This window comes from Papilio machaon, chromosome Z (genome assembly GCF_912999745.1).
Source record: "Papilio machaon chromosome Z, ilPapMach1.1, whole genome shotgun sequence".
Classification (NCBI taxonomy): domain Eukaryota; kingdom Metazoa; phylum Arthropoda; class Insecta; order Lepidoptera; family Papilionidae; genus Papilio; species Papilio machaon.
The window spans coordinates 5441032-5456280 of record NC_060016.1 but is presented as its reverse complement, the minus strand read 5'-3'; the positions used below and the strand labels follow the sequence as shown (position 1 = coordinate 5456280).

At 33.5% G+C, this 15249-nt stretch overlaps 1 protein-coding gene across 1 annotated transcript in view; it reads left to right on the top strand.

The window, feature by feature from the left end:
* Positions 1-14204, top strand: part of LOC106717264 (Krueppel-like factor luna) — a 60409-nt gene extending 46205 nt beyond the window's left edge. The window contains exons 2-5 of the mRNA XM_045686119.1: positions 9103-9292; positions 10880-10937; positions 11927-12123; positions 13936-14204. Coding sequence (XP_045542075.1) covers positions 9103-9292; positions 10880-10937; positions 11927-12123; positions 13936-14111 — 621 coding nt within the window. The 3' untranslated portion in view covers positions 14112-14204. The remainder of the gene's footprint in view (positions 1-9102; positions 9293-10879; positions 10938-11926; positions 12124-13935) is intronic.
* The last annotated feature ends 1045 nt before the right edge of the window (positions 14205-15249 follow it).

Below are 15249 nucleotides of genomic sequence, written 5' to 3'. Positions count from 1 at the left end.
TGTAACCTCCTTGGCACGCTGCCCGGTTATCAGATGTGAGTGTACCGCAATCAGTACCTACCTTATCTTCTACACCGATTATTACATTTTATAGCACAATTTTCATCAATTTCAGTTAATAACGGTTAATTATTTACGGTTAGAGCGTCGGTGGCGCAGTAGGTGGATCACTGGACTTGTAATCTATCCTGGTTCGGTCCCCGCCATTTACCAATGTGTTTTTAGATTCTAGAATTGTACCTACCTTTCATAAAAAATAATTGTGATGAAACCTGCACACATTTCGAAAAAATTCGAGTGAAGGTCGTGAAGTCAGCCAATTATCCCTAGGACAGCATGATTGACTGGAGAAACTTTAATCTTATCTCATTATCTGTCTAATTATTATTACTTTTTATTTGTTTGTTTATTGTAAATACGAATCTTTGCGATTTGTAAAATCGTATAAAAGTAATAAGAAAAGAAACTTTATGTATATGCCACAGATTCGATGTGAATTTACTTTTGTGATTTTTATCACACGAAATGCATCGTCGGCCTTGTCTGGGCCGTGTAAGTGGGTGACGACGGACCGACGATGTAAAGGCGTTGACATACAAGCGTGCGTTTTCGTCACCTTTTCTGGCTAACATCATTCACTTACAATAAACATGACGAGTGTGAAATACATCACAGTTCTTACTCGCTTCCGGTTTCTTAAAAATAAAAAAGTATATAAATTGTACAACTATACGCCAAGTATGGTTATAGATTATTTTAAGTCATTATTAAAGTATTGTATAAATCATATTTTAATTGATAAAGTTGATTATTCAAAATTGTTACTCTAAAATCATAAATCTTGTCTCCATCTGTATTCTTAGACATGGATGAGTATCTTTATGAACAAATTGATGAAATGCGATTGTTACTTTTGTAAAAATTAAATTGAGATATTTTTTATTAATAAAAAAACACAACGTATGAGTAGTCATTTTACGGCAAAGGGCTGTCACTAATAATTGTTGGAGTAGATAGAAGGAAGCAATTATTTATGGAAGAATTGTTGGTTTTATTGTAAGCCAGAGCGGGGATTGGGACGACAGCGTGGCGGGTGTATGCGGGCTATAACATGTGAATGGGGCGTATAATCTTGTGCCGCGGCGACTGCCTGAGACCCGGTGACGGTCATTTGCCCGCCAGGGCTGCCACTGAGGGAATACGAGCGTTGCATAAATTTAATGCTACGATTTGCATACTAATTTACAACAACGTCCGCTGTGCTCACTCTAACAGTGCATGGTGGATATCTATAAATTAAAAGATTTGTAAAAGTAATGTTGAAGTACGGTACAATTGACTTTGTGACGTTCAAGTCCTTTTAATACATCGAAAATATGAAAATGAATTATTAAAATAGATTTAAAAAGTTAAATCAGATACTAGGAATCTGGTATTACTAATTGATACTGACACTACGTATATGTTTTTTTTATTCTCATATTTTTGATGAAACTTGGGTCTAAACCCTAAACGTGAACACATGAGCAAGCTTCATTGATGACTCACGGACAGAAATACCATAACAATACAAAGTTGGCTCGTCCGTATGACGCAACGCATTTTGTTTGAAACCATTTTATCTTGCTTATGTAGTATAGTACTAACGGTACCTTTTAATCGAAGCTCAACCGAACGTCTCTTAGACGACCATTGTGCTGTCAGTTAAATTCTGTAAAGTGTTTCCTATGCATCTTATTGACTTGTAGGGAGTACCTATATTTTATAGTAAAAGTACCGTCGTCTTCGAATGACTTAAAAGTTTCGACGCAAACCCTTTAACCATTCAAAGACATTATTTACGTGTTTGCCTTACCGTAAATCGTGAGATAATTTTTTGGTTTGCCTTAAAAATAAAACTTCCTATAACTTTATTTTTATACATTTCCAGAATTGAGAAAATTAAACAGGTAAAGAGTTAAATTTTATTTCTTAAGTATTCTCACTACATTTACCATTGTGTCTCTTACATTTCGCATAAAACACCTAGTGACCGTGTTTTTCGAACATATCCGATACGTGTTTGCAAACCCACACGAAAAACAACAAACACGAGCAATTACGCTGCAAGCGATTTCAATTATTCTCATCTGATGTAAGGCTTCGTAAAAGCGACTGTGTCGGTGATAAACTATTCATTTAAATACTAACAAACTGAAATATATTTGTTTCGTAAAAAAATCTAAGACTCTGAAATAATAAATATATAAGGAATTGAAGATTAGCATTTTACTTATATGTTCTTCTGTTAATCATAGACTTTTACGATATTTTATTTAGTTAGTCATTAATTAGTAAATAGCGCCTTTGTACATTTTCACATACACATTTAAGTGAATATGAAAGGGACAATGCATTATACAAAATGGATGTATATCTGGGAGAAAAATACTCTACATTCTAATTTTTATTTAGATGGATTCCATCTGCTTATTTATACTATTACTATTATATTACATATATTTGGTAGAATCGAACTCCTACAAACATTCTTGCTATAAGTTTGATGGTTTTTTTTTTATATCAAAAGGTGGCAAACAAGCAAACGGCCTGGCCTGAATTCGCCGAAATAGCGAGGCGACCGTTGCCCATAGACATCCGCATATGCCGACGCGTTGCCTACCTTTCAACGGAGAAGGGGACGCACAGAAAGAGAATATTTCCCATTCCTTTGCGTCCCCTCTTCCGCAAAATCCTCTTCCCCTTCCCATTATTTCCTAATAGGAAAAGGGTGGGAAGGGAAAGAGGACTAAAATTAGGCCTCCGGGACCACACTCATCAGACGAAACGCGGAATTCCTTCAACTTCACGCCTGTCTTCTGTGTGGTCGTGGTATTTCACCGGTCGACCCGGCCCATTCGTGCACCCAACAAATATTGTTGTTGCGGGATCTACCACTGTTCGTTTATGCGAATGTTAAATTGTGCGCATTGCAATAGAAATATATGGTTATTATTTTTTTATAGATTTTTCTAATAAATTATAGATGACGAATATAAGTATAATAGCTGGCAGTGCATAGTACCCTGTAGATATCGAGTAACTATTTCCGTAAATCTAACTATCTGTTCGAAAGAGTATTTATCCCCGAGTCCGTCAGCGTAGACTCAAAACTGAATAACGTAGTCAAAGTAGGACCCACTGCTCAGAGCAAAATGGATTGGAGAGTTTGTTTAACGTTCTTAATTCGTACTGCTACAGTTCGTTGAAATGTTATAATTCCATTAGTACCTATTGAAATCTTGTTTCATTCCCGGTAGTGACGTTCATTCAATCCAAACTCTATAAATAAAAGTCAACATTCATACGTTTACGTTATACGCCCTCTATGCGCATCTAACGTAACGTTAATTTGATTAATCTGTGAGGATGCTCTTAAGCCCGCGAGATAATTTAATATAAAATATAAAACTTTTAATAATACTATATAAACTACTCGTAATATTCTCATATCTTAATTGAATTGATTGAACCTGTCATTTTTTGTGACATTAAAATGTATGAGGATAGCGTACATTGAAAGTTGCTTCGAAAAGGATAAGGACAAAATGGTTCAGTTTAGTGATTACTTTATAATTAAACTGATTTTGAAAAGTTTTGTACCATGTTACAAAATATTTAAAATTAATTTGGCTTTTCCATGCAGCTCATTGACATGTTCACACGTTGTAGTTGCCGTTATGACGTCCTTTGTAACAGTTAACAACGCGAAAAATTAATCTCCACAGGCACATTTATTTTGATTTTTTTTTTTTATGAAATTGATGGTAGTAACAATATTTTTTGTACAGATGTTGTCAACACTATTGAAAAGAAAAAAGAACTATTTGCTAAGATGACGTCCAATCAAGCGACGTCGATGTCGTTTCAAGACAAGCAATTCTCATTACATTATTTCAATCAATTTAAAACATTCGATTTGAATGACAGTTTACTTTAATGGGTCGTTGGGCCCCTGACCGAGTCATTTGGTTACTTCACTTTCATTTGTCATCACATGACATTTATAGTGTGGTACAGTGACATTTCGAATTTATTACGCCTGTAAATACTTAGTATTCAAAATAAAGAAAAATATTAAGTAGGTTAGCAGTAATTGCAGCAGTAAAACAGGTACAACAAGACAACTTTCAAAAATCCTGTAAATACAACTTCGACCTTAATCTTCTTTTGCCCTTGGATAGTTAGTGGGAACAGTTTTTTTTTACAATTAAATATAAACTCAGAATTCCTAGAAAACCTGTAATTAAAGTTAATAATTTTATATTTACACGACGTCATTTATATTTATGTCACTTTTATCAAAACGTACGTAAAGAAATATTTAAAGAATGTTGTAAATAAATCTTAGCTTCATTAATAAATACAGATTGCCCTAGTTGCGGTTAACGTATTTTTGTAATACTAGTTTAGTTTACGCAAGCAGAAGTGAAATTATCGACCGCTTAGCGCTCAGTGTTCCTAACAATTTGTAGTACAAACGGTTTCTAAGTGCCCTCAATGGCGTGGCCTCTTTTCGCGAAAATCGTTTTAGCACTAAAAACGTCGTGGTTGACAGACGATGAGATCACTGTTCACTGTATTATCTCGAGGTACCGTGTTTCTTTATAAAACAACTAAATGAAATAGAACGATCCCTTTTTATATTTAAGTGATACTTTAACATATTTAAGTGACAACGTAAATTGGATTCATAACATGTCATAGTAAGGTTTGCATGATACTGTTTGCAGTTGAAATGGAGCCGCACTGCTATCAATCATAGATTGCTGCCCTCGCAATTTCAATGGTAGATTTAGACAAACAATATCCGGGACAAGATATTACTGTAAAAAGTTTTTTATTATTAATAATTAACCATCAAATCATGAGGAATCAAAATAATACTAATTTCAATTTATCTAAACTCTAGAAGAATAGAATAATTTGTGACTTCTCTAACCGTGAGTTTCAGTTGTTGAAACAAGCGTACAGAAACATATTGTATCCCACTTGTTCTCTTTGTTAAAATCGAGATAACTATGTTTCTGTATAGATGTGTCAGCTTTTTAATTATGAATTAACGAATTTCGATACAGGCAAGTTTAAAGTTAGTACATTAAGTTCGTGATAGGATTCGCTATTAAGAAGTTAACCATGTTCCGGTGTGAAGCGCGGAACTGCCAATGTAATTACTGTCCGGGAAGAGCGACCATCCTACACTGTTTAGGGTTGACAACACAGTTTATGACGCATTAATATAAAAAAACTGATTTTTCGCTAAAAATGAATGACAAATAGGTTGATGAAAATGGAAATAACACTGTGTTATAACTATTTTTTACGGTGCAAGAAATCATCATGATTGCAACCTGCACATATCTGCGCAGAAATTCAAAGAAATGTGTGAAGTTAACTAACCTTCACTGAGCCAGCTTGGTTGACTACGGCCTAGTCTACCCCTAACTTAAGGTATACTCCGAGACGTATAGTGAGTTGATGATGATGATGTTAACTATTTGATTCAATGTAAATAAACTGTACAACAGAAAACCATCGCAGGCTTTTAAAAATTTTGCAGAATATTTGCACAACGACGAAAATCGCTTTCCAGCCGTTTATTTTGTTACTAAAGATTAAATATGTATTGATTATTAAAAAGAAATTCTACGAAAACATTAAATATTGGAAACTTCAATTCGGTTGAAAAAGAAAGTAATTATTTTTTTTTACGAATTAATTATTTTTAATGATAAAAACCCTTAAAAATCAATCCTTTGTTCATCTGAAATTGAAATACTATTCTCAAGATAAATTAATTGTGAAATGTACTTATAGTCAGTACCATGGTATCAAAACATCTATAGGAATTTTGCTTAATATTAACTGTATTCATTGAAAAACGACGTTACAGAAAAGAGAATAGAACGGTTCATGATATCGTCGTCTGACAATTAAGATTCTATTGTTGCCCTTTCTTTATGTCTATAGGATATCGTTCATGTTTACATGAATTAACGTCCATCAAACTGAATTTATATTCATGGCTGTTGCAATAGAAAATATAAAGTTAAAATTTTCAGATTCGATGTGTTTTTTTATGAAATGCAGACTTACGAGTTTGTAGTTTTTAATAACAATAAATTAATTAATAATAATTGAAATAATACCGTTTTTTTTTTCAATGTCGAAATACAATAACATATTCTCATGTAACCAAACAAAGATAACGACATGTTGGTGTTGGCATCAACCAAATTGTTATCCAAATATCGGAGTGATATTAATTTTGGCTTAAATACTGTTTATAATATTATTGATGTTACAGAAAAAGATTTATTATTACTTATATATCATCAAAATAAATATTACAATTTCCAGTAAAATATTATTCTATGGCAGATATCGTGACTTTAATATTTGATACAAGCTGTAAAATATTTTAGTAGGACAAGAACGTATCAATTGACGTCATCGTGTGTTATAATGCTTTCATTACAAAGGTAAATGTGATGTGTTACATTATGGCAGTGCGATAATGTTAACCTACAAGTCTTACTTATGCAGCATCTAACCTGATGTTCAATGCGCAAGTACCTGTCGTCGTATGAATTTATCTACATATATACAATAACAATGAGTTTTTCTATTGAGCGTGGAAAAATACGAGAAAACTGCGAAAGGCAGTTGTGAAAGTGAGCCGTGCACGTCGGAAACGTCGACTATGTAGGGTGACCATGTGTGACGAGATGAACTACGAGAAACTATCGTACCAAGATTGGCACTGAACTAGGTCGGAAAGATCTGACCAATCAAGTTATTATGTTTTCTAGGTATTAATGTAAATGTTAGTCAAAAAAAAAATAAAGCATCCACAACTAACGGTCCATCTCGAAATGTCTGTTCATCTACGATATTTTTAAGGCGTTTTCCGAATATCTTTACAGTGCACATTCATTTTTGGAATGAAACCGAGATTTTTAGAGATAATTTTCAATTTTTTCAATCTTGACACTTATTCAGTCAAACGACATAAGTATTTAAAAATAACGTGAAAATATAGTTGCTATTCAAGAATTTCGCCAATCGACGACCATTATATTTCGCTAAAAACGTTTGCTGCATTTTTTCCGAATATTCATATTGAGTTAATATTGTAGTACCGTACTATATTGTAAAACCTAGCGCCGTGATTCACTAACTAAAAGAGTAAACACAGATTTTATGCAGAGATTTATATAGAAATTATAATAACACTATAGTAACACTCTGACTGAGACACGCGCAAAAAGTATGTTATAAGCTCAAAAAGGTTAAAATTCAATTCAATTGGTTTCCTAATTAAATTGATATAGATAATCAGAAAAAAATTAAACTTATTTTTAAAGTTTCCATTAAAAATTTGCAAAAAAATGTATTAGTTATTACTAGTACACATTTATTTCTTAATTAATAGTCTAAAAAACAGAATATACCTTACAACCAAATCAAACTTTAAATCTCATGAGCCTTGTTAATAAATAATAACTTTCATCTTTGGAACTACATACAATTATTGATAAAATGCCTTTACCATACGATTATAGACCGTCTGTTGATGTCATAAAAGCTATTTATGTGAACATAATTAACGTCTCTAACTTTGTTAACTACAGCGTGTACCGTTAGTGAGGTTTAGAGAGGCGTGCCCTGTACCTTTGTGTAACTTATAACCTTGAAGCAGGCCATTGAACTTATACAGAAATGTGAGTGTAGTAAGTCGAGCTTTGTGTTCTATTTCATGTAAAAATTATAATCAATAGAAACACCTTGACTAATCATTTGTTTTTTTGTTTAAGTAAATAATTTCGTAAATCGAGTTGGGCAGTAAGATAAAAAATATAGAATGTTCAATATAAAATACATATATGTATAATACTTTTTAAAATAATTATTATTGCATATCATATCATATCGTAGTAAAATTTTATATCATGATTTAAAAAGTAGAGTCTCATAAATTTATTCACTTGCGAAGAAACGAGATGAACATTTGTTAACAGACTTGGCAATAAGGTAGAGTGCTCGTGACTATAACAGAAGGTGCCTTTACGAGTAAAATTTGATTTTAGAAATCCTACTCCAATTTAAATGGATTTTAGAAAAACAAAAATAAGATACTGGTGAATAAGATAATAATATAAAGTAAGATGAAGAACTTAAAATATACAATAACAGTATTTACTTATAACTTTGTACCTAAGTCTTAAGAAGAAGCCTTTGAACCTTTTAATTATTTATGTGAATTAAAGTGGTTAAAATATTTAATGTAACTACAACTAAAATTTTATTTAGAGTATATTGGATAAGGAGTGTGAATTGGTATTAGGAATTTAATGAAATAAAAACGCCATGTTGCCAATTAAAAAGTTAATTTAATTAATTTTTAATTTTGCTTTGTGTAATTATTGGTAGTGATTTTTCGATGTTTTAACAATCGTTTTCTATTTTTTTTTTTTTTTTTATTAATATGAATTAAGATATTATGAAAATGTTAAGCGAATGTTGTATTTTAAATTTAATTTATTCTGGACTTGTTTATCGTGTTATTTTTATAATTCTTATGCAATGCTGTTTTAAAATTAATTATTAAGTTAGTGTATGTATACATTAGTGCCATTACTAACAAAACGCATATAGTTAAATCTCGGCCATAGCGATATATATTATTGAATCTTACAATTTTGATTTGCGAAAGAACAAACACCTATTGTATTTAATATAATTGAAACATTCATACTTCTAAAATAACTCACGTCTGACTATATTAATTTTGTATGTCAAATGATAATGACATATGCACATATTATAGGTAGGTACATATATAAGTGTTTTTTCCTTACTCTGTTATATAAATTCCTGGTAATATATTTGATATCTTAAAAATAAGATATACTATTCTGATGCGAATCGACTTTTTTCCAACAGTTAAATTTAAATTGCAAAGAAAGCAAATTATACTAAGTGCTGGCGAGAGAAATTCGTAGGACATTAAATACGATAGCGTCATCTAAGAGTAACATGAAATTTTCAAATAACTTTCAGACATGCTACGAAATGGAGCGGTACCTCCGAGAGGAGCCCCGGGGGAAGCGGCGGGAGCCGGCCCAAGAGGAGGAATGGGCGAGGTCAGAGACCGCCTCTCCCCCCTCTCTGCAATCATCACCTACCCAGAGGGTGTTCACCGTCACCGTGGTGAAGACTGAACCTCAGAGCGATTCCGACGAACCTAGAGGTCAGAAAACAAATTAATTTTTAACCCGGTAATTTCCAAAATCCGATAATGCCGTACAAGTTAACATAATTTAGTTAGTCCCTATATTTATATTTGAGATATCAATTGACTTATACATATAATAATACGATAGTATCATTAGAAGGTTTTAATGTTCGGCACCGAATAGGGGATCTGATATAGCAACAGCAGCTTAAAGTAATTCGTGTACAAATAAATTGTTTTCGTGTTATGAAGTTCCAACGTGTTGATTCAATGGTTCCGAGATATCCGTTTAATATACTTAATAGTCAATTGTGCTTCATGACATGACTTCCGCCAAGTGCACACAATATTAACGGTTATATCCCCTATTTGTTGTGAGAAACGCATGCCGATGCAAATATTTATTGGACCGTATATAGCATCTGTAGCCTCTGTGACAATGTTCAATCACAATCTCTTTGTGAAATTTAGTCACTACTTTCCACTTTCATCGAAGGTTACGCGAGACGTCTGCCGTATCAGCGAACTTGTTACAATCGATATTACAGACAGACAGTCGACCTCTAGAAGTAGGTACTCTTAAATTGAAAAAATTCAGATATTTGCTCATTTCGCAGAATAAAATTATTTTATTTCACACCACACATACTTCAAATCGTTTATCTATTTTATGCTATTTAAACGTAATGGTTATTGATAACATAAATTATGTTTATAAAAAAATACTATCGTGGCTCAGACGATAGTGATCACAAATCTACTCTGATCCCAAACGAGAAAATTAATCAACTTTATAACAAGCGATTATCATTAACTGAAAATATCAACACATCAAAACGGAAGGTATGGAAATACTAAAAGGAAATGAAAAGAAAATTCGAAACGTAGAAAAACTATTTCTAATGCTACCAATACCTAACTAATAAAGCATTTAGTGCAAGGAATGTAATATAATGATATCGGATACAGTTCATTTTCCCCCCACAGACCGACAAACGAGGTCATCGGTCGGTCACGATGTCCGCGCAATTAAATATCTTATGCGGGTTCTGGCAAAGTTATGATAACCCAACGTTAATCCACTCCGAAAACTCTGTAGAAAAATATATAACAAACATTCGTATACATACAATGTTTCAAACACAAAATAAATTAGGAACTAATAGTTCTAGAAGTCAATGATTCTGTTAAAAATATAACGATATAAATTTAACCTGGATATTTTAAGCCGTAATAAGTATTCTATGAAATATTTGTTGGCATAATGTTTTTTTTAATTATTATTTGTATATTATATATTTCAATAGCAGTTGCCCGACAATACAATTGATTAAATAACCAACTCATAACTTCAGTCTTGACATAGTAAGGATAAATATTTAGATGCCCTTGGTGAAGACAAATGTGATACGGTTTTGGAAGTAATCTACTTGTATTGAATAGGTTATCTATTCAAAGCTAAATTTTCTTAACCTTAAAGCTTCGTAAAAAAAATGTTTTCTTTGATGAATTTTGTATAACTAACTAATGAAGAAATTCGAAAGAATTTTACATAATTTCGATGTTGTTAATTATTTTGACTGCATTGAAATTACATTCAAGGAAAGGATAGGACACAAACGACAGCTCACTCGTCAAAATGGTTTCGGTCGCGGCCACAGTAAGTTACAATGTAATGGGCAAAGAAACAAATCGATATACAAAAAACATAAATCTAAATTTAAATCCGCAGTATGGCCGGAATCACTACTTACAAAGAAAATAACCAGACTCTAATGTATAACATACAAAAAATATCTGGAAAATTAAAAAAAATAACAGACTTCTAGCTGTGGTTTTCGTTTGTTGCTCATAACAAAAACATTGTGTTAGCTATGCTGCAATTTATTAATTAATATTTAGGTCAATATATGTCCTTACTTAATACTAATGATTTGCAATTCACTCTATGTTCGTGAGTTATTCAAACTACCCTAGATTTAAGACGCTAATGCACCACTTATATATTTTAAAGTTTTAAATTGTAGCTATTTTATTTGCATTTCGGAATTCGCAAACAACACTTTTAAAGTGAGACCGTGTGTTCATATGAAACTTTAAAATGTTTATACACATCAATGCCACCAGGTCAAACTTTTTAAGTTACTGGCGTAAAATGTATATGAATAAAAGTAATCCCTACATTTTACTACCATCTACAATTTATCAATACTATTGCTATTGAACTGCTACGATGTTAAAAAAAATGAAGGTTATAAAACGAATCTCGCTACAGAATTTTTTTCAAAATACTTCATTAAATTATAATGAAGTTAAGTTTATTGCATTCCATGTTGTGAAAAATGGGATATTCTAAATCTTGCATACAGCTATATTTTCTGCTAGAGATGAATGTTTGCTACAAAATGTATTATAAGCTTACTAAATAATAAAATTCCTCCGAGTATCTAGCAATATGCCTTCAAATATTTCGTTCGTCTTTAATTAAGGTACTCGTAGATAAATATCGTCTATTAGACAAATCCTTCTTCTGTAAGCCGTCAGCGTAGACTTCTGAAGTATCAACCGAAACTTCAGTCACTTGAGAAAACTGTACTTTTTGCTACCTTTTGTTACAAACAAGTCTGTGTGTGTGTTAATACTGTGTAGTCTTACCATTACATTGTGGGTTTCAGAAGAGCCAGTGTGCCCTGCGCCGAGCCGACGGCCGCCTGTAGTTCGTCAGGCGGCCACCCCCGCGCCCGCAACGGATCCGCGCCGTCGAGTCCATCGCTGCGAGTTCCCCGCCTGCGATAAAGTCTATACTAAAAGTTCGCATCTAAAGGCGCATAAGAGGACGCATACGGGTAAGTTTACTTAATGCATATAAAAGAACAATTTAACAAATTGAGTGCTAACACTCGTCTTACAACTCGCAAGGTGTTTATCATACTTGACAGTGGCAATAGCGGCATGGATCATGTTAACTCATGCCCGTAGTTGCGAAGCTGTTTTCTCATGTACAGCTTCTGGGATGCTCAGTACCCTCTTATCACATGTGGTAATGCGAATCTTAAATCCATGAACAAGCAACAGTGTGAATAAAGAACCTATACTATCACTGGTTTTGGATATAGTAAGAGGTTAAGTGGCTGATCTTGGATTTTGATATATTTTGCTACGTTGCCAATATGGAAGACGGGTTAATAATCAATAAATCTATGTTAACAGAGATTAAGTTCATAATCGTATATAAACATTATTCGTGACTAAATCGTATATACACATACTCTTAGGTAATCTGTTGGAGAGAAGTAGGTCAAAATTACATTAACAGATTTCATCCTACAACATTGGTAAGCAAACACGCTATCCAACAGAGATGAAAGCTTTTGAAACGGGTCAACATTGTGAATACTCAATAAACAGAATTTTCCATTCTTCATAATCATGATAGTGATCGAATTTTCTTCTCAATGTAAATATCAGATTATTTATTCATCACGTTAATAATTGCACGATATTAATTGCGTTTATGTTAAATTTAGATAACGAAGCTTTATTTCCTTTAATTGTTTATCGAGAATGCAATTGAATGCAAAACAAAACATCCTGACACAAGTTTACATTATACGTAAATTTTAAATATGTATTTCTTTCATTAGGTATAATATAACATTATATATGATAAGAATCAATTTGTATTTAAATTCTGAAGTACTTTAGTAGTATTCGAAATTATTATAAAATATTTTTAATAAAAATATCATGGTTATTGAATAATAATAATGGTCATCTATAGAAGTAGACATAAAATGTTAGTTTGAAGTAATCCATTATGTTCCCTGAATTCTCTTTGATCCAACATCAAATGAATTACTACGAGTATACATCGCGTGTTGTGTTAGAGCTTCCTGTCCCACTGCGCTCCTACAATAAACAATATACATTCAATTTTATTTTAATCCAACAAATAAATATCAAATGGATTGACATAGTTTTGGACTAGATATTTGTAGTTCCTAATCCAAAAATAAATATATGCTGTTATAACGGTTACATCTGTTAGAAACTTCCGGATACCGGCCCGATATAGGTATCAAATATATTATGTTAGTTTATATCTTCAGCCCGAAACTCGTGTACTATTTTCCGTAACAAAGTTATTCTGTGGAGTATGATATTCATATTTACACGCAATGTTATGACGGAATGTGGAAAATTTGTTTAAAAAACTTCTCGCGTGCGCAAAATTTATTCATGAAATATGTTTTCGCGGCATTTGTCACTTTGCACCGAATGGTACCACATATATGACGTTAGCTACTGCGCTCTCATTTTATCTGGGAAATAAAACACCGCGCGGCATCCGAGTTAAAAATACCACGAAATAAAAATATGATAGTCGGTCATTACATATGAGGGGGAGCATGAACCAGACGATACCACGTGTTAACACGCTACATTCGATCAGAGCGGTGTTCAGATTCGACACAAACTATATTAAATCATCAATGAAATTATCTTTACTGAATCGTAATTTTTCTAAGCTTAAAAGATTTCTACGGGAAAAAAATCTATATATAAACAGCACTATTCAGAAATAAAAAATTTTAGAGCTCAATTTGTAAGATATTCATTCGATTTTTTTTTAAAGAATTCCGTGCTTGTGGTTCCAGGTGAGAAGCCGTACAAGTGTTCGTGGGAAGGTTGCGAGTGGCGCTTCGCCCGGTCCGACGAGCTAACCAGACATTACCGCAAGCACACTGGCGCGAAACCTTTCCGCTGCCGCCACTGCGAGCGATGCTTCTCCCGCTCCGACCATCTCGCGCTCCACGCCAAGCGCCACACGTAGTTAGTTAAACAACCTGCCACTCCCCAGGCGCGACGACCTTAAACCGAACCCACAAGCTATCCCGACTTGTTTCTTTTAGCCTAAAACGCAGGCGCGCGCCGTGTGTTTTATCAGATGATTACATTTGTTGTGAATTGTGATCTATTTAAATTGAATGAAGATTACTCGTTTGACGTTCGCTTAGCTTTACACGGTTTAAATAGCGCGCCCCTGGGGAGGATGTGTTCACAGAGCGTTGCAAGCCAAAGAATATCGCTACGATCCGTAGCCGAGTCAACACTCATCGCACCTAATGCTTTAAAGTTATTTTTAATTCCTTTTTTATTGATTTTTATCGTCGAAAAAGTTTAAAATCTTTGATGTTTTGGCCTCTATCGTTGCGGTACTTTGTTGCAATATGGAAACATTTTATATTTGCCGTTGTTTATTGTGTAAAAGATTTTGTAAGCTTTGTGTACAGAGAGGTTTTGTTTTTATGTGGCGCGGTCGCAAAGCGGCCGTGCGCCGAAAGTTGTGCCATCGTTATCATAGTGGTCGACGTGCGGAGGGCAGTGCGGGGCGGAGCAGCAACGCAAACCGCTCACAAACCGCATGCACCGCGTGCCCTTCGCCAACTCGCATTTCACATCACGTGACATATTATTTATTGAAACGCGGGATGTTCGGCAGATATTCCCACCGACGCCCAGCACAACCTTAGTTTTAAGCTTAGTAGGATGTGCGTCGCGTTACCTGATACGTCGACGTTTCGAAACAATCATTGGCAAAATTCATCTTTATCTACATTCAATTACCCTACATAACATTCTACGACAAATTGACATACCATCTCGTTGACTGTTTCGAAACGTTGACAAATACTTGTATTTTTATTTTGTACTGTGTTTATTTTTAAGGAATTGATGTAAGCGATGTATGATTACTTTAAGCTTTCTTTTTACTCTTTCATTCCGACGTGTGAGCCTCGCGGTGTTCCTTACGGTTTTTGTTTTTTCTGTAAGGAAATTTCTACTTATTTGTCGTTCACTGCGGGGGTTCATTTAGATTATAGCTTGTACGCCTTTACACACGTGGTGTTGTTAGGAAACTTAATGTATTTTGGTCTATATAACAATAAATTTATATTCGTAAAGTTGAA